This window comes from Chlorocebus sabaeus, chromosome 5 (assembly GCF_047675955.1).
Source record: "Chlorocebus sabaeus isolate Y175 chromosome 5, mChlSab1.0.hap1, whole genome shotgun sequence".
NCBI classification, from domain to species: Eukaryota; Metazoa; Chordata; class Mammalia; order Primates; family Cercopithecidae; genus Chlorocebus; species Chlorocebus sabaeus.
The window spans coordinates 23,161,732-23,185,122 of record NC_132908.1 but is presented as its reverse complement, the minus strand read 5'-3'; the positions used below and the strand labels follow the sequence as shown (position 1 = coordinate 23,185,122).

At 43.6% G+C, this 23,391-nt stretch overlaps 1 protein-coding gene across 1 annotated transcript; it reads left to right on the top strand.

Annotated features, from left to right (window-relative positions):
* The first annotated feature begins 1,668 nt into the window (after positions 1-1,668).
* ZKSCAN2 (zinc finger with KRAB and SCAN domains 2) lies at positions 1,669-23,056 on the top strand. The gene is made up of 7 exons (XM_007988315.3): positions 1,669-2,787; positions 4,134-4,320; positions 6,435-6,526; positions 7,190-7,316; positions 12,204-12,890; positions 16,090-16,581; positions 18,354-23,056. Exons 1-7 carry the CDS (start codon positions 2,389-2,391, stop codon positions 19,274-19,276), a joined length of 2,907 nt encoding a protein of 968 aa, XP_007986506.3. The 5' UTR covers positions 1,669-2,388; the 3' UTR covers positions 19,277-23,056.
* The last annotated feature ends 335 nt before the right edge of the window (positions 23,057-23,391 follow it).

Below are 23,391 nucleotides of genomic sequence, written 5' to 3'. Positions count from 1 at the left end.
ACAAACCATAAATTCTCATCAGATGGGTTTTATTTAACCCTATATATGATGACTTACTTTCCAATCTGCCTCTGGCATAACATTACGTGACAAAGAAGAAAGTCAAAATATTTTACCCCAAAACATGTTTCTTTGCCTTATTTTGCAATTTCTTCCATAAAGGACAGCATTTTCCCCCAAAACCTATCCTTTGTGGGGGAAAATGTGCCTCTGTAAAGAACATCTATTAACATAGCTAGATCTTTTTCTTCCAGGCCCTCCCAATCCTAAACAGATTAACTAAAAGTCTAACACCTTTTGAAGATCTGAATAGGAAACATTTATCATCTATTATCTCTAAAGGCAGCCACCATAAGACTTCAAAAGAACTTTGGTCTCCACTTTTATCTTAACCTGTACATTTCCTTTCTATCAATCCCAGGTCTTTAGACAAACTCAACCAATTGTCAAGTACAAAATGTTTAAATTTACCTATAGCCTGGAAGCCCCCACCCCGACCCCCACCCCTTTGAGTTGTCCTGCCTTCCTGGACCAAACCCATGTATTTCTTTAATGTATTTGATTGATGTCTCACGCCTCCCTGAAACGTATAAAAACTAGCTGCACCCCGACCACCTTCGACACATGTTCTCAGGCCCTCCTGAGGGCTGTGTCACGGGCCACGGTGACTCGTATTTGGTCCAGAATCAATCTCTTCAAATATTTCAGTTTTACTTTTCGTCAACACTCCCTATTACCTGTAACTTCTCAGTTTTCAAGAGCTGAGAGCTTGACTTGCGAGCTACGCTTCCACTTCTCCAATTCCATGGCCACTGAAGGCTGAACGGCCTGACACTCACACTTGGTCTCATGCGCTAGCTCTGCAACAAGGGACAGACAAAAGCCCCTTGGGGAGAAACCAGCACCCCCTGGTGACACTGTTGCCTCTGCCAAGCACGCAAAGCGCAGCCTGGCACATAGTAGGTGCTCAAGAGAAGGAAAGCCGGTCTATGAAATCGGGGACAGGGGCAGCACCATGAGGGAGCAAGCTCGGGCCTGGCTGGCGGAACGCTGGCCCCGAGACCCCTCTGCCCGCTTCTCCTCAAGCTCGACCACATCCACCTCCCCAACGCCAGAGGCAACCAGGGGCAACAAGAAAGCACTGAGCTGGGACAGCGCCGGGAAAGACCTGGAGCCACGCACAGATCCCTCCGCATACAAGACGAAGGCCACACGTGCGCCTCCGCCAGGGCAAGAAAGTCCCACGGAGTCTGGTGACCCACTCCAGCCCCGACCGCGGCCCTGGTCCAGGAACACGGCCCAAATCCCTCCGCCGCAACTCCGTGTCCCTCCGCCAGCCACACGAGTCCGCGCTCCCGTGCTCTTCTTCCCCGGCAGCCAGGCCTCGGTGGCGGCAACTCCGCCTCAGGGAGGTCCCGCCACCGCCTGGATTCTCCGCCTGAAGCGGCACTCGCCTCCCGCTCCCATACTGTTCGCGATGGCAGATGGCCTAGAGTCCCTCTGTGTCCCTCCGCTACGGGAGGACTCTCAGCACCCAGTCGGCGCGCAGCGCGCTCTCGCGAGAGTCCTCCACACGGGCCCCCTCCCCCAACCCCTCGCCCGCGAGGACGCCTCGCGCGGGCCCCGCGGCGCTTGGTGGCAGGCGGCGCATGCGTGGCTGCGGCTCCCAGCGCCCCCCGCGCTCTCCGCGGGCCGAGTGGACGAGGCCGAACGCAAGGAGGCGGCCGCTGCCCCCTGCGAGGCCTAGCTTCGGCCTGCGGCTCTTCTCCCCTCCGAGCGGAACTGTTTTTGCGGCCTTTCCTCAGTGGGCAGAGGTTTCCTGAGGACGGTTGGGGCAGTAGTGGGCCCGAAAGAGCCCGGCGCCGCTCTCGGACTCCGCCAGGCCCCAGCGGCACCCGCAGCGGCCTGGGCATGCTGCCGTGACCCGAGCCCGGACTCTGGCGCCGGGCGGGGCCTGCACATCCGGCCCCACCCACTCGGGGCCTCGCCTCTCGGAGCCCGACCCTGGAGTAGCGGACACACCCCCTCCTGGCCCGGCTGTCCGCCTCCGCCCAGCCTTTCCTCAACCAGCTTCATTTTTCTACCAGTCCTCCAGCGTCCCGGTTTCCGACTTTGCACTAAGAGGGATGCACCCTGGAAAACCACATTTCGGGGTCACATCTTGTTTGGAGAAAAGGCCGGGCTTTTGCATCTTAGGGTATACATTCACCTTTTCAAGGGCCTGGCATAGATTTGATTAATCAGCCTGGAATACCCTGTTCCTGCTGACCTGGCCGTTTTTACCTCCCTACCTTACCACACTCCCAGGAAGATTAAGCAGGGAGCGCTTGGCGTCTTCTTTGGGTCCCCACCTTGAGCTAGACGTGAAATTGACCCCTGGGCTGCAGCATGGCTGTAGCCCTCGACTCTCAGATCGACTCGCCCCTGGAGGTTGAGGGATGCCTAATAATGAAGATGGAAAAGGACCCCGAGTGGGCATCAGAGCCCATTCTGGAAGGATTGGATAGCTGTGAGACCTTCCGCAAATGCTTCAGGCAATTCTGTTACGAGGATGTGACCGGACCCCATGAAGCTTTCAGTAAACTCTGGGAACTTTGCTGCCGGTGGCTGAAGCCAGAAATGCGTTCCAAGGAGCAAATACTTGAGCTGCTGGTGATTGAGCAGTTTCTCACCATTTTACCCGAGAAGATTCAGGCTTGGGCACAGAAGCAGTGTCCGCAAAGTGGAGAGGAAGCGGTGGCCCTGGTAGTGCATTTGGAAAAAGAGACTGGAAGACTAAGGCAGCAGGTGAGAGATGATTTTCCAAATGTTTGTACTTAGAAAAAAGGGAATGGGAAAGGCTTGTGGGCAGGATGTATTGTAGAAAGAAGTGCTTTTCAGAGAAAGATAAATGGTACTAATAAAAGACCCTGTAAGGGGATCTTTTCACTTTAAGTGAATCCACTTAAAAGGGGATCAGAGTTTCATATGAAATACAAAAGTAAAAGCTTTGGTTGAAATATTATTTTGCAATGGAAACCAGACATTATTCACCTAAGCATTTATCGTCATCTTTGGCATGTTTGCAACAAAACAATATAAGAGAACAACATGGTTTTGCGTCATAGAGGTTCACTTACGCATTTTGATCAAAAAAGGCTATTCTGTTCCCCCTTTAAAAATAAATAAATAAATAAAAAGACTTCATTCGTTATCCCAGAGCTGTCTCCAAGCATTTACTATTCCACTCAGTGTCTTCTGAAGTGCTCTCATGCTGTCATTTCTGTCACTCTCCTCCAGTCTAACTGCCACATCTTCATTTCTCAGTGGCTTGCATGCTCTTCTAGTTGTTCTTCAACCTCCCTTTCATGAACCTCGTGAAATCCTGCAGTATTTGCAAGATTTGCAGTTTCACCTTGCACCAGACTTGCATTGTGTATAGATCTATCAGCAGTTTCCTGTGTTCGTCAGGGATAGACAGATCGATGTGGATATTAATTTTGGAAGTTTTCATTTCACTAGTGAATATATTCATGTCCTGGTAACTTTTACTTCTTTGCGAATTTAACAAATATAAAGAGTCAAATAATATCTATTCTAGCAACAAAGAGGCTCTTTCACTCCTGACAGATTTCCCCTTCTGTTTAGTAATAAAGATTACTCTGGCTGGGCGTGGTGGCTCACATTTGTAATCCCAGCACTTTGGGAGGCTGAGGCGGGTTGATCACCTGAGGTCAGGAATTCGAGACCAGCCTGACCAACATAGTGAAACCCCATCTCTACTAAAAAAATACAAAGTTAGCCAGGTGTATTGGTGCATGCCTGTAATACCAGCTACTTGGGAGGCTGAGGCAGGAGAATTGCTTGAACCTGGGAGGTGGAGGTTGCAGTGAGCCAAGATCGTGCCATTGCACTCCAGCCTGGGCAACAAGAGCGAAACTCTGTTTCAGAAAAAAGAATGCTCTTCTGTTACCTTACACCCAGACTGCTGGACAGTACTCTTAGCCCAGCGCTCTCAGATACTCCATTGGGAATGGAGTGGAATTTTCATTCCTTCTCATGTCTCTGTCCTTCTTTGATGTCTTTCCTAGGAGAATTTCGCCCTGATATGGGCCTGTTTCACTCCCTCTTATGGTATTGACTTCATTTCTCAGGTCAGCAGTCCCATGCACCCGGAGAAGCATGCCCTACTTGGAGCAGCGTGGGAGGTGGCAGACTTCCAGCCAGAGCAGGTGGAGACCCAACCCAGGATGGTGTCTCGGGAGGAAGCTGGAAGCCTCCACTCAGTACACCAGGAACAGCTGAACCGAAAGCGAGAACGTCGGCCCTTACCGAAGAATGGTAAGAGGGAAGACTTGGAGCATGCCCAGTGCAGAGGCTGGGGCAGATTTCCATGGTACCCCCAACGCTGCGAATGCCCAATGGAGGGCCTCCCAGATACATATTCAAAATAGAGTATTTAAGGAGAAAGATTTCATTCACTTCAAGAATTAGGAACATGTGCAATATAAGTGAAAAGGTATCATAAAGTTGGAAACTGAGTCTGGGAAACGTGGGAAAACCCAGTCTCTACAAAATTGCAAAAAAAAAAAAAAAAAAAAAAAAAATTAGCCGAGTGTGATGGCATGCACCTGTGGTCTCAGCTACTCAGAAGACTGAGTCAGGAGGATTGCTTGAGCCCAGGAGGTTGAGGCTGCAGTGAGCCGTGATCACACCATTGTATTCCAGCCTGGGTGACAGAGCGAGACTGTGTCTCCAAAAAAAAAAAAAGATCCAAACTGGGGAAACAGATTGCCTGGACCAGCTATGAGATCTTGTGGTGGTATTTAAACTCTCCACAGCTAGACACAGTGACTCACATCATAATCCCAACATTTTGGGAGGCCGAGGCACTACAGTAATCTTGTGTTTTTCAGTCCTGCCATGTGTATGTGCTCTTGGCTGACTAAACAAGTCAAAAAGCTGTTTGAAAGGGAACAAGACATTTGTGTTTGAAGTTCGACTCACAAGGCATCACAGAAGTGGCATACGAGAGGGTTAAACAGTTCAGACTTTGCAGAGGAGGGACCGCTGACATTCATAGCTGCCTTGCACATTAATGAATCAGGTCAAATACTAGGCAATGAATACCTTGTCCTTCCCAGTCCACAGTGATCTCTCTATCTCCTGAACTGTGGCTTCATCTCAGCCTTAAAGAGAGGAAGGGAAACATCACTGGACCTGCCGTCAGAAGTCTTCTGTTTATATCTTGTCTCTGCCACCCTCTGTCTGTGAACTTGGGCAAATAATATGAAAAGGAACATGAATGCACAGAGACTAAGAGCTTAGGCTTTAGAGGCAGACAGACCTCGATTCAAAACCTAGCTCTGCCATTTTTTTTTTTTTTTTAACGTATGAGGCCTTGGTCAGGATACTTCTCAGACTTTGCACTCTCTCATCTTTATTTTATTTTATTTTATTTTATTTTATTTTATTTATTTTATTTTATTTATTTTATTTTATTTTATTTTTTCTTTGAGGTGAGTCTTGCTCCAGGTTAGAGTGCAATGGCACAAACTCGACTCACCGGAACCTCCGCCTCGCAGGTTCAAGCGATTCTCGTGCCTCAGTCTCCTGAGTAGCTGGGATTACAGGCGTGTTACATCACACCTGGCTAATTTTTGTGTTTTTAGTAGAGACGGGGTTTCACCATGTTGGCCAGGGTGCTCTTGAACTCCTGATGTCAGGTGATCTGCCCGCCTTGGCCTCCCAAAGTGCTGGAATTACAGGCGTGAGCCACTGCACCCAGTCCTCTCATCTTTAAAAGGGAAGTAACAAGGCCATTAGTGCAGATTAAATGAGGCAGCGTAAAGGAGCCAGTGCATAATAGTGCTCAATAAATGTTAGTTTCCTTTCCCCCAGAATGGCACAATTATTTTTAAACCTCAAGTGTGTCTGACTTACACAGCTCTTCACTGAGAGGCAAGATTCGGTACTACTGTACTTTTTTATGCCTCCCCAAATTTATATTATGATGGAATGCATTGCAAATGTCCATGGTTGAGAGAGAGAGACTCTGAGAGAGAGAGAGAGAGGGGGAGGAAGGGAAAGGAAGGGAAAGAGAAGAGGGGGGAAGGGAAGGAGGGGAGGAACCACAGCCATAGTCTCACACTGAGACGTGAGTGGGACCTGAGCATTGGCGGTGCCCTTTCAATCAGATGTGTGCTCTCCAGTTCCCACAGTCCTTACCTGGTCCCCTTCATCTTGTACTTTACTTGCTTACCCCCAGAAAGAATTTGAGGTTATGATCCCAGCTTTAGGGTACTGTGGTTCTGGGCATTGTTCTCAACTCACAGAGAAAATGGTGAATTTATATTTGTTGGTGTTTCAATACATACTCTTCTCTTAAAACGAGAGACAGCATGAATTAAAGGGTCGAAGACCAGATTACTAATCGTTTCTTTCTATTCTTACAGCTCGGCCTTCTCCCTGGGTTCCTGCCCTTGCTGATGAATGGAATACCCTAGATCAGGAAGTGACAACCACACGGCTTCCTGCTGGGTCCCAGGTACATTGTAATTGTCTTTTTTTTTCTTTGAGATGGAGTCTCACTCTGTCACCCACGCTGGAGTACAGTGGCACAATACCAGCTCACTGCAACCACCTCTGCCTCCCGGGTTCAAGCAATTCTCCTCCCTCAGCCTCCTGAGTAGCTGGGACCGCAGGTGCATGCCACCACACCTGGCTAAGTTTTCATATTTTTAGTAGAGACGGGGTTTCACCATGTTGCCCAGGCTGGTCTCAAACTCCTGACTTCAAGTGACCCGCCCACCCTGGCCTCCCAAAGTGCTGAGATTACAGGTGTGAGCCACCATGCCCTGCCATAATTGTCTTCTCTGGCCTTCCTTACTAGGGTATTTAGGCACAATGCTTTTCTGTGCCTTCACTGTCCTCAAATTTTTATACTCTCCACAAGAGACTTTTTCCCCGTTACTCCTTTTCCCAAAAAGATGGGACCCAGTCTTCTGAGTAATGAGACTCCTTGCTGGATCATCTTGCTTATCTTGTCATCTTATGATTCTTTCTCTTCTGCTTCATTTGGCACAAACTATCCACTTGTTCGTCGATTTCAGTTCTTGTTTAGGGTCCTTCTCTGCCTCATCCATGATTGTTCATCCTTTGAAGACCTGTGCAGTTATCTTGGTAGTCATTGGTGTTAGTGTCATTACAGGAACCAGTGAAAGATGTCCACGTGGCCAGAGGCTTTTCCTACAAAAAGAGTGTGCATCAGATTCCTGCCCACAGGGACCTCTACCGGGATTTCAGGAAGGAGAATGTTGGGAACATGGTCTCCCTGGGTAAGGATTCCTTCCCTTTCCAAATATAAGACTTGGGGCTTTCTAATGTATTCATTTCTACTGATTAGAAGATAGTCAGATATAAATGTTAACACTTAAAGGATCTCTAAGGATTGTCTAGTGTAATTACTTAGCCAGGTTCTCTTCCCTCACCCATTCCTTCTTCCAGTAAAAAAATAATAATAATTTAGTGATTAAAACATTGGAGAGGAGTTACATATGAATGTCATATTTGTATTATATAAAATGGTATAGTACAGTAAATGGTATTATTCCATAGGAAACTGAGGCTTAGAGAGCTTAAGGAACTTCCCCTGATCAAAAAGTGAAGGAAGCAATGTAGCTAGGATTCAAATTACGACATGTTCATCTCTTTTGTATTGTAAGCTGGCACATTCTCAATTTGCCTTCTGTTCTTAACAGCTCTTTCCTATTAACCTCACCAAAATGTCTTCAGAAGTTCTTTTTTTAAATGAAATACGTTATTAATGAAATATTTTGTTTTCAATAAATACTTATGAAAATATATCTGTACCAATAATTTTCAAATGTGAAGTCACAGATTATCTTTCCCTTCATGTAATAGAAGAGTGGATCTCAATCTCTTTTGAGGAGAAAGACATCTTTGATGTGTCTCAGGACCACAAAGCTCTATAATAAGCTATAAGGCTTTCTTTGCCCACCCACCCTCAACCTCCTTAAGCAAAACAAGTCAATTTTATTTCTTTGATGTATGTATTTGTGGGTTCCTGTAAGTTTTTGTTTGAAAATTAGGTTCTTCTACCTAATTTTTTTTGGCTTTACTGGGGTACAAATAAATTTAATATTTATTAAATATATGCAAATAAGGCCAGGCACAGTGGCTCATGCCTGTAATCCCAGCACTTTGGGAAGTCAAAGCAGATGGATCATTTGAGGTCAGGAATTCAACACCAGCCTGACCAACATGGTGAAGCCCCATCTCTACTAAAAATACAAAATTAGCTTGACATGGTGGAACATGCCTGTAATCCCAGCTACTTGGGAGGCTGAGGCAGGAGAATAGCTTGAACCCAGGAGGCGGAGATTACAGTGAGCTGAGATCACACCGTTGCACTCCAGCATGGGCAACAAGATCGAAACTCCATCTCAAAAAATATATATATGTATGTATATGCAAATAAAATTGTGTATATTTAAGAATATCATATTGCAACTTGATGATTTTTTGTACATATATGTTGTAAAATAACAACCACGTTTGAGTTAACACATCCATCACCTTACATGGTTATGTACTTGTGTGTTGAGAACACTTAAGATCTACACTCTCAGTAAATTTCAGGTATACACTATAATATTATTAACTGTAACCATCATGCTGTATAATTAGAATTTATTAATCATATAACTGAAAGCTTATACCCTTTGACCAACATCTTCCCTTACCTAAGCCTCTGGCAACCACTGTTCTCTTCTCGCTTTCTCTAAGTTCAGCATTTTAGATTTCACATGTAAGTGAGATCATATTTGTCTTCCTGTGTCTGGTTTATTTCACTTAGCACAATGCCCTCCAAGTTCATCTGTGTTGTCACAAATGGCAGGATTTCCCTTTTTTTTTTTTTTTTGAGACAGGGTCTTGCTCTCACCCAGGCTGGAGTGCAGTGGTGTAATCTCGGCTCACTGCAACCTCTGCCTCCCAGGTTCAAGCAGTTCTCCTGCCTCATCCTCCCAAGTAGCTGGGACTACAGGTGCATGCCACCATGCCCGGCTAATTTTTGTATTTTTAGTAGAGACAGGGTTTCACTATGTTGACCAGGCTGGTCTCGAACTCCTGACCTTGTAATCCACCTACCTTGGCCTCCCAAAGTGCTGGGATTATAGGCATTGAGCTACTGTGCCCAGACTTCTCCTTTTTTTTGACTGACTAGTACTCCATTATATATATATATATTTTTTTTTTCTGTATTTTCACATTTTCAGTATTCATTTGTCAGCAGATTCTTGGGTTGTTTCCATGTCTGGACTATTGTGAATAGTCCAGTGACTATTCACTGTGAACTGTGAACACGGGAGTATGGCTCTCTCTTCAAGATGCTGATTTTGTCTACTTGGGATATATACCATAAGTGAGATTGCTGGATCATATTGTAGTTTTGATATTTTGAGGAGCCTCCCTAATGTTTTCCATAATGGCTGTACCTGTTTACATTCCCACCAGTAGTGCACGACGATTCCCTTTTCTCCAAAACCTTGTTATTTGTCTTTTTTTAATTGACAGAGAATTGTATATATTTATGGGGTACAATGTGATGTTTTGATACATGTTTACTTTGGGGAATGATTAAATCAAGCTAATTAACAAATCCATCACCTCAGCATGGTGTGGTGGCTCATGCCTGTAATCCCAGCATTTTGGGAGGCCAAGGTGGGTGGATTACAAGGTCAGGAGTTCAAGACAAGCCTGGCCAACATAGTGAAACCCCGTCTCTACTGAAAATACAAAAATTACCCGGGCATGGCAGTGTGCACCTGTAGTCCCAGCTACTCGGGAGGCTGAGGCAGGAGAATTGCTTGAACCTAGGAGGCAGAGGTTGCAGTGAGCTGAGATCCTGCCACTGCACTCCAACCTGAGGGACAGAGGGAGAATTTGTCTAAAAAAGAAAAAAAAAAAGAAAAAAATTTATCACTTTACATACTTATTTTCCCATGGTGAAAATATCTAAAATCTACTCTTTTAGACCAGTCACAGTGGCTCATGCCTGTCATCTCAGCACTTTTGGAAGCCAAGGCAGGTGGATCACCTGAGGTCAGGAGTTCGAGACCAGCCTAGCCAACATGGCAAAACAATATCTCTACTAAAAATACAAAAATTAACTGGGTGTGGTGGTGGGCACCTGTAATCCCAGCTACTTGGGAGGTTGAGGCAGGAGAATCGCTTGAACCCAGGAGGCATAGGCAGATTGAGATTGTGCCACTGCATTCCAGCCTGGGTAACAGAGCGAGACTCTGCCTCTAAAATAAAAGAAAATCTACTCTTTTAGCAATTTTGAAATAGACAAAGCATTACTACATATTATAGACACTATATAATAGATTACTAAATCTGTGTAATAGGTTACTAAAGTTTATTCCTCCCATCTAACTGAAATTTTGTACCCTTTGATCAAATCTCCACTTTCCCCATTCCTTCCTCCTCTTCCCCCAGCTTCTGGTAACCATCTTTTACTCTCTACTTCTATGAGTTGGACATTTTTAGATTCTGCCAAGAAAGTGAGATCATGCGACATATGTCTTTTCTGTACCTGGCTTACCTTAGTTAACATATGTCCTCCATGTTCATCCATGTCGTTGCAAAAGGCAGAATTTTCTTCTTAAGGCGGAATAGTATTCTTTTGTGTATATAGACCACATTTTCTTTATCCATTCAGCCTCCTGGTTGCTTCCGTATCTTAGCTATATGTGAATAATGCTGCAGTGAACGTGGTAGTGCCTCTTTGGCCTACTAATTTTAATATTTTTGCATATATACCCAGTAGCAGAATTGCTGGATCATATGGTAATTCTATTTTTAGTTCTCTATGGAACCTCTGTACTGTTTTCCATAATGACTTCCCAATTCACAACTCCGCCAACAGTATTCAGAGGTTTCATTTTCTTCTCACCAACATTTCTTATTTTTGTCTCCTTGATGATAGCCATTCTGAAAGGTATGAAGTGATATCTCATTGTGGCTTCGATTTGCATTTCCCTGATGATTAGCGATGTTGAGCACCTTTTCATGTACGTATTTGCCATTTGTATGTCTTCTTTGGGAAGATATCTATTCATGTCTTTGGCTTATTTTTTAATGAGATTGTTTGTTTGTTGTTGTTATTTTGGTATTGAATTGTAGGAGTTCCTTGTATATTTTGGATATTGACCCCTTAGCAGATGAGTGGTTTGCAAATCTTCTATTCCATAGATTTTTTCATCACTTTGTTGACTTTTTGTTGTTGTTGTTGTTTTGGACTAGATTTTTTTTGCTGTACAGAAGCTTTGTAGTTTGATATAGTCCCACTGATTTATTTTTGCTTTCATTGCCTGTGCTTTGATGTCATATCCAAAAAAATTATTGCCAAGACCACTGTCAAGGAGCTTTGTCCCCTGTGTTTTCTTCTAGGAGATTTATGGTTTCAGGTCTTACATTTAAGGCTTAATCCATTTTGAGTTCGTTTTTGTGAGTCGTGTAAGAGAGGGGTCCAGTTTCATTCTTTTGCATCTGTATATCCAGTTTTCCCAGCACCATTTGTTGAAAAGATGACCTTTTCCTAGTGATGTGTTCTTGACACTCTGTCAAAGATTATTTAGCCATATATGCATGGACTGCTTTCTGGGATCTCTATTCTGTTCCACTGGTCTTTGTGTCTGTTTTCATACCAGTACCATACTGTTTTGATTACTATAGATTTGTAATACAGTTTAACAAAAAATTCTTGACTTTTCATCTCTTGTAGTCCCAGTACATATATATGTATATATGTTGGGGTGGGCATGGAGGGGAATGTGGGGAAAAGATTCACTTTATTTTACAAGTAACAAATACTGAGTAGAAGCATACCCTGAACCTAACACAACATTGGCTACTGAGAGGGAATCAAAGATTAAAAACGTATATTCTTACCCTTAAAGGTTTTCTTTTAAGAACTAGCTACGAAAAGAAATGGTACATACATGAGAAGTAAAATGATCATGTTAAGTTAGTAGGTGTTTGTACCAAGGAAGTCATGTAAAAATAAATGTGCAGTGTCACAGCTGAGAAAGGTTTGGGTGTGAACAAGTGGCCCAGGAGAGCATGTGACAGCAGAAGATTGAGGCATGCAGTAATGACTTATATGTCTACCATGAAATATGTTTCTTTTACTATAGGAAGTACAGCATCTACATCTAACAAGATAACCCAGTTGGAACAGAGAAAGGAGCCATGGACTCTAGGTCTGCATTCCTCTAACAAGAGAAGTATCCTACGAAGCAACTACGTCAAGGAAAAGTCAGTTCATGCTATTCAGGTCCCTGCAAGGAGTACAGGAAAAACATGGAGAGAGCAGCAGCAGTGGGGTTTAGAAGATGAAAAGATAGCAGGTGTCCATTGGAGCTATGAGGAAACAAAGACTTTCCTGGCAATTCTCAGAGAGTCTCGCTTTTATGAAACACTTCAGGCCTGTCCCCGAAATAGCCAGGTATATGGTGCTGTGGCTGAATGGTTGCGAGAATGTGGCTTCCTTCGAACCCCAGAACAGTGTCGAACCAAGTTCAAAAGTCTCCAGAAAAGCTATCGAAAGGTGAGAAATGGCCACATGCTAGAACCCTGCGCCTTCTTTGAGGACATGGATGCTTTGTTGAACCCTGCAACCCATGCTTCGTCCACTGATAAGCCAAAGGAGATGATACCTCTCCCCAGACTGAAGAGAATTGCCATCAGTGGTAAGGAACACATCAGCTTGGTGGAGGAGGAGGAGGAAGCCGCAGAAGATTCTGATGGTGATGAAATAGGCGTTGAATTTATCCGCAAGTCTGAAATCCATGGTGCCCCTGTCTTATTTCAGAACCTCAGTGGTAAGAATTGTGCTTTGTTTCTCTGGTAAGAAAACAGATGTGTGATCTTGTGGAAAAAGGAGTAGACCAGAAGTAACCAAACCCAGGGGGGTGCTGTCACACACACCTCACCACTTTCACTGTGGTGTGGCCACATCACTGAAGTACTCTCAGGTGCTTGCTGCTACCCCTATTGCAGTCAGAGAGTAATAGCTCCAAGCGGCCATGGAGGAATCGTTTTCACTTTAGAGCACAGCATGGATTTTGAGTGTTTGGGTCCTCGTGGAAGGAAGACAAATGGAGTTAAAGGGTTCTAAGGATCTAGTATTATCTGATAATTGACATAAAGCAGTCAATTGTATTGGATTATAATAAGTCAAGCATGCATTATTACATTATCTAAAATAACCAGTACAAAATTGTGTAACAGTTTCAACAGGTTTTCATTAAAAATGAAATAAACCTGTTTTGCGTAATCTAAAATTAGAAGACGAGAAAGGAGAGAAAAAAGAATACAAAATAGATGAGTCAGATGGAAAAAAATAAGATATAAATCCAAATATATAATTAATTCCAAACTTAAAGGACTGAGATTATCAGACATTGATTGCTTATAAGAGAGCCATCTTAAATATAATACAGAGACATTAAAATTAAAAAGGCAGACAGATACACCTTGCAAAAGAGAGCTGGTATTAAATATTTCGTCACTGAGAGATGCAGAATTAAATCGCCAGTTAATAACTGTGCGACAGTAGACACATCATGTAACTACTTTTGAGTTTCAATTTTCTCATCTGTAAAATATGAGTAAGAATACCTCATAGGGCCATATTTTCTTAATCCAGTCTGTCACTGATGGATATTTGGGTTGGTTCCAAGTTTTCGCTGTTGTGAATAGTGCTACAATAAACATACGTGTGCATGTGTCTTTATAGCAGCATGATTTATAATCCTTTGGGTATATACCCAGTAATGGGATGGCTAGGTCAAATGGTATTTCTAGTTCTAGATCTTTGAGGAATCGCCACACTGTCTTCCACAATTATTGAACTAGTTTACAGTCCCACCAACAGTGTAAAAGTGTTCCTGTTTCTTCACATCCTCTCTAGCACCTGTTGTTTCCTGACTTTTTAATGATTGCCATTCTTACTGGTGTGAGATGGTATCTCATTGTGGTTTTGATTTGCATTTCTCTGATGGCTAGTGATGATGAGCATTTTTTCATGTGTCTGTTGGCTACATAAATGTCTTCTTTTGAGAAGTGTCTGTTCATATCCTTTGCCCATTTTTTGATGGGGTTGCTTGTTTTTTTCACGTAAATTTGTTTGAGTTCTGGTGGGAACTGAACAATGAGATCACTTGGACATAGTAAGGGGAACATCACACACACTGGAGCCTGTTGTGGGGTGGGGGGAGGGAGGAGGGATAGCATTAGGAGATATACCTAATGTAAATGACGAGTTAATGGGTGCAGCACACCAACATGGCACATGTATACATATGTAACAACCTGCACGTTGTGCATACGTACCCTAGAACATAAAATACAATAAAAAAAAAGAAAAAAAAAGAATACCTCATAGGGTTGTTATTAGTGTTAAATAGAATAATATAAATGAAGGCACTGTGAAAATGCTAAAATACAATACAGCATTGCCTGGTATCACTGTTGTTAGTAATGTTTCTTTACTCCAGCTAGAGATAAATTCTTTTTTTTTTTTTTTGGAGATGGTGTCTTATTCTGTCGCCCAGGCAGGAGTGCAGTGGTGCAATCTCGGCTCACTGCAACCTCCTCCTCCTGGGTGGGTTCAAGCAATTCTCCTGCCTCAGCCTCCTAAGTAGCTGGGATTACAGGTACCCACCACCACACCTGGCTGATTTTTGTATTTTTAGTAGAGACGGGGTTTCACCATGTTGGTCAGGCTGGTCTCAAACTCCCAACCTCAAATGATCCACCCACCTCGACCTCCCAGAGTGCTGGGATTACAGGCGTGAGCCACCGCACCCAGCCTATAAATTCTTACATAGAATGGAAAACTAAATCAGGCTAGGGAACGTATTCATGACTAAACCCATTCAAAAGAAATATCTGCCTGGATGCGATGGTTCATACCTGTAATTCTAACACTTTAGGAGACTGAGCTGGAAGGATCTCTTGAGGCCAGGAGTTCTAGAGCAACTGGGCACACAGCGAGACTCTTTCTCTACAGAAAATAAAACAATTAGCCAGACATGGTGGCATACTCCTGTAGTCCCAGCTATTCAGGAGTCTGAAGCAAGAGGATCGCTTGAGCCCAGGAGTTCAAGGCTTCAGTGAGCCATGATTGTGCCACTGCAGTCCAGCCTGGGCAACAGAGTGAGATTATATCTCAAAAAATAAAAAATAAACATCTGCTAAGATGGGAAGATGCATTAGGCCTAGACAGGTCTCACCAATCTGAAAATCCATCAACATGAGGCTGGGACTCTTGGGGTAGTCTCAAATATGGGAATCCAGTCATAGGCCTGGAAGAGACCACCTAGTAAGATAGAGGATAGAGATTTTTTCCTATTATAGATTACAAAATGTACAAAAAGTATGTTTTACAAATTATATTTAGATATGCCCTGAAAAGTTTTATTCTGTTATAAATGCAGAACATAGTCTTGTCATGCAGATCATTTCATCTCAAAGTAGAGGATTCAATGACATCCAAAAACTACTCTTAACATAGTTCTGCTTCTTAAGGAAGACTAGTTACAAAAGTGGTAGGAAATTTGAGGGGAAAACTTCCTATTGGAAATTCTAGTCATTATTCTTAACCACTTTGGAAAGAGCTTTCTAGAGAACTAAATCATTTAGTTAATCACCGTAGCAATGGCAGATTTGGGGAGTGCATTTTTATTCTTCCAAATAAGCTTTGAGATTAGTTTACCAATTTCAATTTTAAAAATCTGATTGGGATTTTGACTATAGATTCATATGAGAAATGATATCTGTACAGCTTGAGTCTTCCTATTCATAAACAGTGTCTCGTCATTTTTTCTAGTTTTGTGATATTACACATTTTTATATAGACCTTCTCATTTCTTGCAAAGCTTATTCCTAGGCATATTGTAGTTCTTGTTGCCACTGTAAATGGGATTTTTTTTACCTCTATATTTCTTAATTTATATAGTATAGAGGCTACAGACTCCTTTTCTTTCTTACATTGTGAACTTTATCCCCAAATGGCAGGTGTGCACTGGGGCTATGAAGAAACCAAGACTTTTCTTGATATCCTCCGTGAGACTCGGTTTTATGAAGCGCTTCAAGCCTGTCATCGGAAGAGCAAATTGTATGGGGCTGTAGCTGAACAACTTCGAGAGTGCGGCTTCCTCCGGACACCAGAACAGTGCCGAACCAAGTTCAAAAGCCTTCAGAAGAGTTACCGCAAGGTGAAAAATGGCCACGTGCTAGAGTCCTGCGCGTTCTACAAGGAGATGGATGCCCTGATTAACTCTCGGGCACCTGCTCCTTTCCCCAGCACCCCAGAAGAAGTCCCATCACCTTCAAGGCAAGAAAGAGGGGTTATTGAGATTGAACCCCAGGAACCTACAGGCTGGGAACCTGAAGAGACCTCACAGGAGGCAGTAATAGAAGACTCTTGCAGTGAGAGAATGAGCGAGGAGGAAATTATGCAAGAGCCAGAATTCCAGGGACCTCCAGGTCTGCTGCAGAGCCCAAATGGTAAGGTGCAAAACCAAGGAGTTTTAGTCCAAGAGAGGAGTAAGTGTGATTTACTGAAAAATCAGTAGATCTTGCACATAGCTCATGAATATTCCTTCATTCAACAAATATTTGAGTGCCTGTGCTATTTGAAGAACAGAGGATATAGCAGTGAATAAAACAGTTCCTGGCCAGGCATGATGGCTCACACCTCTAACCCTAGCAGTTTGGGAAGTTGAGGTGGGTGGATCACCTGGGGTCAGGAGTTTGAGACCAGCCTGGCCAACATGGAAAAACCCTGTCTCTACTGAAAATACAAAAATTAGCTGGGTGTGGTGGCGGGCACCTGTAATTCCAGCTACTCAGAAGGCTGAGGCAGGAGAATCACTTGAAACCCGGGAGGCGCAGGTTGCAGTGAGCCAAGATCGTGCCATTGCACTCCAGCCTGGGCAACATAGACCCCATGTCTACAAAAAATAAAAAATTAGCTGGAAGTGGTGGTGTGCACCTGTAATCCCAGCAATATGGGAGGTTGAGGTGGGAGGATCACTTGAGCCTGGGAGGTCAAGGCTGTGGTGAGCTATAATCATGCCACTGCACTCCAGCCTGGGTGACAAGAAAAGTACTAATAAGTGAAAGATGGAATTGTTAGGGCTTCTTACTTAAGTGACTAGATTGATTGATGGCTGCCCTCCTTTCCCCTTCCCATGCCACAGCCTCCGCACTTGAGAGTTATCTGTGGTTTCCACTGAATGTATGGAAGGAAGGTAATGTTGAAACTGGCAATAGAAACAAGGCAGGAGAGTAGATGCTTCAGAACAAGGGTTTGGGAATCAAGTCAACCTGAATTGGGCCTAAGTTGCACAGCTTGTGAAATGTTTACGGATGAAATAATGTGATGTGTGGAACTGGCTGCAAAGTAGTCTGGATGGAGGGAGCAGGGAGTGTGTGGGAGTGGAAATGAAATGGGATTGGCCATGAATAGGCCATAGTTAAATGTAGGTAAGTGGTTCATGGGAGTTCATTATACATACTGTTCTCCAGACTTTTCTGTGTTTGAATTTTCCATAATAAGTTAATACAAAAATCACACAGTTAATAACTGACCAAGATGGGACCAGACCCAGAGCCGTGTAATTCCAAAGCTTGTCTCTCTTCACTATGTCATGCTCTCTGTCCAGAAAACTTCACAGAAAATCTGGATCCAAGATGTAGTGAACGTGGGATGTAGATGAAAAGAGTGAGAAAATAATTCCAATTTGGGGAACAGTGAGAATTAAGATTTCAATTAGTGTGGTTTATGGGACAGCCTGAAAAATAAAGTGAGAAGAACATTTGAGAAGAAACAGGTACTCTTGGATGGGATACGATTAGATATGTAGAGGAATTTAGTTACTCAAGTCCCTCAAGGAACTTGGACTTGGTCAGAATCTAATCTATAGATCAGTGTGATGTAGTGTGCTTTAGTATAGAGGTGAAATTATGAAAATAGGATGAATTAGAGTGGAACTTCAGGGAGATAAGCCAGGTTGCCCTCATGTTAATTGGGATATGGATGGGGAATGATGGCTTGGATTATAATGCAGGAACCATTTCTGAAGGCCTACTCTGTGCTGGCTGTTATTGGCCTGTTTATGAATGGCAAGAAATACAGCAGAATGAATCAGGGAAGAGTCACAGGGTCTGAGGTTAGAGAAGTGTATGGAGAGCAAACGGATCAAGCCTTGCAAGCCAGGTTGTTTATGGTTAACATCAGACTTGTATGAAATTTGTATTGTCTTTTGTTTTTTCAGATTTTGAAATTGGAAATAGCATCAAGGAGGATCCAGCACAGATAGTTTATAAGGACATGGAACAGCATAGGGCATTAATAGAAAAGTCTAAAAGAGTTGTTTCCCAGAATACCGACCCCAGCAAATATCGCAAAAGGGAATGCATCTCAGGAAGACAATGGGAGAATCTTCAAGGAATTCGACAGGGAAAGCCGATGTCTCAGCCTAGAGATTTAGGGAAAGCTGTTGTGCATCAGAGGCCTTTTGTGGGGAAGAGACCCTACAGACTTCTCAAATACGGAGAAAGCTTTGGAAGGAGCGCTCGTCTGATGTGCCGGATGACCCACCACAAGGAGAATCCTTACAAGTGTAGTGTCTGTGGGAAGTGCTTTGGTAGGAGCAGGAGCCTGATCAGACACCAAAGAATCCACACAGGCGAAAAACCTTTTAAATGTCTTGACTGTGGAAAAAGCTTTAATGACTCCTCAAATTTTGGTGCCCACCAGAGAATCCACACAGGAGAGAAACCCTACAGATGCGGAGAGTGTGGAAAATGCTTTAGTCAGAGCTCTAGTCTTATTATACATCAGAGAACCCACACTGGTGAGAAGCCCTATCAGTGTGGAGAGTGTGGGAAAAGCTTCACCAACAGTTCTCATTTCAGCGCCCACCGGAGAGTTCACACTGGGGAGAATCCCTACAAATGTGTGGACTGTGAAAAAAGTTTCAGTAACTGTACAAGATTTCGAGAACATCGGAGAATACACACTGGAGAGAAACCCTATGGATGTGCCCAGTGTGGCAAACGTTTCAATAAGAGTTCTGTTCTCACCAAACATCGGGAAGTTCATGTGAGAGAAAAGCCTCTGCCACACCCTCCATCTCTGTATTGCCCTGAGAACCCACATAAGGGAAAGATTGATGAATTTAGGAAAACTTTTTGATGATGATCTTCTCTTCCTAAATGCCCCTTTAGCCATTTTACCCTAATCTCATTCTTGGAAGCAATCTTTTCTTAGCTATGAAGTGTAATTCCCAAGATAAACTTGAGAATATAAATAAACTAGACACTTTCATCCTGTTCTCACCTCTGCCTCTAACTTGATCAGTCTGTTCCTCTTCTTCTGTGTGTCTCAGCTTCTCCTTTAAGAATGTGGAGAAGATGTATTGTCCAAGTTCAGAATGAAATACTCCTCAGGACGTTGAGGCCACTGCAGCTGGATTGCTAAGTCTGGCAACATTCAAGATCCTTCCATGTGGATGAGAGTGGTTTTCAAGGATATAAAAAATGCCAAAAGTTTTTTTGTTGTTGTTACCTACTCCATGAGATCCTGGATGCAACTTGATAACAGATTTTCACATTTAGGGAGAACTTTGAGGAGTCTGATCAGAACTACATCAAATCCATCTTGGTTTTGAAGAGATCCACAAAAGAAGAGTGAAGATTTTATAGCTTTCCTCAGAAGTCCGTTACAGTGTACCTTTTTTTGTGTCAAGAAGTTGATCCAAATAGCTAGGGCAGAATCCCTGTATTGTTACTGAAGTCCTGTTACTAATGCCTTGCCCTACATGGAGGTGAGAAGCAATTGATCACCCCTCATCCTTTTCTGTACCTGAAGACTTAAATCCCCTGGCTGCTGCTTCTCCGGTCTATAAGTAATGCCCGGTCCTTGTACTGTTTCTTGCAGCCCTGCACTTACCTCTCAGTTGTTCTGGGTGCACCTGCCAACCTCTTCTGAACTATCATGCCCTCCTCAGATGGAATAGGAGGCCTGTTCATGGTGTCTCTCACTAAAGTAAAGCAGGATTTCAGACACGTTCTAGTTCTATCCTCTAATTTCTCTGGCTCTTATTTAGAACATGACTGGTATGTTGGCATATTTCGTACCTCCCACCCCCACACTGCAGTGTAATAATAGTGTTTCTAAAACTTTAAGGGGCTAGGGAAGAGGTAATAGACACCTGAAACATTTCTAAGACCGGTTGTACTCCTTTGGCCTGCTGTAGATCAGATGGCCATCTCAGCTTAGACCAGTGCTCTCAGGGCTGGCTGTTAAATCTCCCAGTCTCCATTCCTGAGGCTTCTAGTCCCTGTTCACCGCATCAGAAACCTAACTGTAGTGCCCCAAGTAACTTATACAACCCTAGAGCTCACTGGGTGAAAAGTGGGAACAGTCATAAAAACCTCGGTCCAGAAATCCAGAACACTGTTTTTGTTTTCCTCATTTACCTGTTTTGTCTGAAAAATCTCTTTGAGAACCCCCAGCAGTAACCCAGTAAACGCTGAAGGAAAAGTTCTGATGGGGGATGGTTAATTCACTTTTGAAGTTGCAGATAAAACCCAGAAATTTGATTTTCCAGGGCCAGTTGCTTCAGGATGGAGCCAGTGGTGTTTATTCCCCTAGTATGTAGGTAACCCAGGGTGGCTTTGCTTTGGCAAGGGAGAAGTCGCAAGTTTAATGGGAAGGGAACCAGAGTCAGGGCTGTTTGTAAGTGATTATTTTGCTCTTATCTCTCCCTTTCTTTGTCAAATGCTCTTATTTGAAGCCATCTGGAAATGATACTGTTCCTTTTGGTATGTTTCAGTCTTTTGAAACTTGTTCAGCAAAGTACCTAGGAGGGTAGGCGCTGTACAAAGAAATCTAATTTGTGGTGCCAGAATGGGGCGTGGCCTGTTGGAAGGCAGGTGACTCAGGTAAACATTGATAAATGTTTCTGATTTATGTTTGTTGGAAATGTTATGACTTTTCACATCTCAGTAGGTTGATTTTTCTGTGTCGTCTAAGTTAAAGATTTCTAATGCTAAGTAAAGTTCCATGTTGGTAGTATGCATAGCACAGTAAGATGTGTGTGGTGCTAGTGGGCTTGTGTTTGTATTGTGTAGATGTTCTGGAATTCCAGCTCTAGAGAAGATGCACATTAATAGAAATAACCACTTAGTAATGCGTACACAGGATTGATATTATATGGAAGCATGATTCAGGAAAGTAGATGACTTATTCATAAATATGAAGCACTGTTATATGTAAGGCCATGTTCTAGCCACAGTGAAGGATACAAAAAGGAAGGAAGGGGCATGGTGCCTGGGTTCAAGGAACTCACAGTTGATAGAGGAAGTATCACAGCAAAAGGTGGGGACACTTACACCATGGCAGCTACAGAGGGCCAGGAGCTCAGTCATGAGAATATCACCTTCACCTGCAGAAGAGTTTCGCTAGGTTGCCCAGAATCATATTCTGTACCTTCATCTCTCGCCCTTCCCCAGTGGCAGGAAAGGGTCAAGAGCCTTTCCCTCTCTAGTGGGACAAACTGATTCTATTTAACTCTTACATGCCTGGGAGCAAGCTGAGGCGGAATTTGGGTTCCCCTACCTCTACTCCTAATTGTAAATGGGCTGTCTGGAAATGTGTTACATTAATTTGATGAACTTTGTTCTGAAGAAATGGAAGGTCTATCCCCCATTTTAGACCAACACTACTTGTCTCCCTGCATTTTATTTGTTTTCATCTGGTACATGTAAGTCAAAATGAATAATCATGTTCTGATCAGTGTGTCTTTTAGATCATATAACATTGCCTTTATGAAGATTCATAGAAAAAGGTTTTTTTATCTAGATCTCAGTACCAAGGAAAGCTCTGATCCTAAGCGCAGTATATATACACACACACACATCTACATATGCGTGTAGATCTGTATGTATGTATCACAAACACTGTGATTTTTGTAACTTAAGCTGCTTTTTCTCTCTCTCTTCTGGCTGCTGGAAAGCTCAACAAAACTTACAGCCCACCTCAACCACCTACCCCAACCTATATTTATTTCATTTTGTCTTATTTCCTTGTAAATTGTGTCAAATCCTGTTTTTGAAAAACAGCATAGACTGACAACTTTTCACTGTCATCTTATCAAAGGCATTTTGGAAACTGGGCTCGTGTGTCCCACCTAGGCTTGCTTTGTTACTGCCACGGATACCTCCAGTTCTTACCAGTGATGTTATTATTGCATTCAACCTGATTCATTCATCTGGAAAGAAACAGTTTTTAAAAGAGGGAAACCTCACACAAATGACTCAGGGCAGCCTGCCTTGGTGGAATGAGTATGAGACCAGAAGCTGAAAGAGACAGTTTCAGTCTTGTCACTACTTAATGAGCGTTGTTTGATACATCATAGCCTCTCTGGGCCTTGGCGCCTCATCTGAAGAGAAGTTGAACTTGATTGCCAAGTTGCTGTGGCTCTAATGTTTCTTGAGGCTGTGGAGCGTGATACAGATGCGGAAGGTGTTAGAAGACCAGGCTGCTGGCCCAGCTCTCCTGTGCCTGCCGCATCCGGCCATACCAAATCCATCTCATGCCTCAGGAAAGGGAAGGGATGCTGTGACAGCAAAGTCAGCCCAGGAGCTTGTTCGGGAAGGAGAAAGGGCAAGTCCCTCATGATCCACAGCAGGCAGCCCCCCAAGCACCTCCATAACCAGTGGCAGGTAGGCTGAAGTGAAGGAAGCCTGTCAGGAGGTCTGGCTCCCGGTGACAGATAAGATTCAGCTGTGAGGAGCTGGGGCGGCCCTGGCTAAAGGAGTGTCTGAGTAACTTGTGAAACTGGAAGCCTCTGCCTCTGAATGCATTCCAAGACCCGGAGCAAATAGATGTCGATTCATTGTTTTGTATCAGTGTTCACTTAGATGTCTTCTTGAAAACTTGTTCGTGGAATAAATGTCTAAAATAAATGGCTCCCATTGGTTTCTGCCATACTTTGAAGGGCGTCATTCTATTAAGGGAAAATATAATGTATCCAAAGAAGTTGATAAAAGCTGATCCTAGTAGCCAATGAAAAGAATTCCAGTCTCATTCGAGTTCATTGCTGTCGCCCACAAGTAGCAGGGGTCTTTTGTGAGTCCACAGCTGTCTGTGGGCAGCAGTCCTCTGGTGGTTGTCCCTGCCATTGTCCCAGTAATGGTCGTCTCCAGTGCTAGGAGGGAATTAGCCTTGGATACACGTGCTGCCTGTGTTTCTGAGGCACTCCCCCATAGCCTAATTGGTGGAAGAAGCCTTGAAAGTTTCTTGGG

Coding starts and splice junctions, on each gene's coding strand:
- ZKSCAN2 (XM_007988315.3), top strand. CDS start 2,389: ATGGCTGTAGCCCTCGACTCTCAGATCGACTCGCCCCTGGAGGTTGAG. Junction 2,788..4,133: donor CTGGAAGACTAAGGCAGCAG/GTGAGAGATGAT, acceptor TTCATTTCTCAG/GTCAGCAGTCCCATGCACCC. Junction 4,321..6,434: donor TCGGCCCTTACCGAAGAATG/GTAAGAGGGAAG, acceptor CTATTCTTACAG/CTCGGCCTTCTCCCTGGGTT.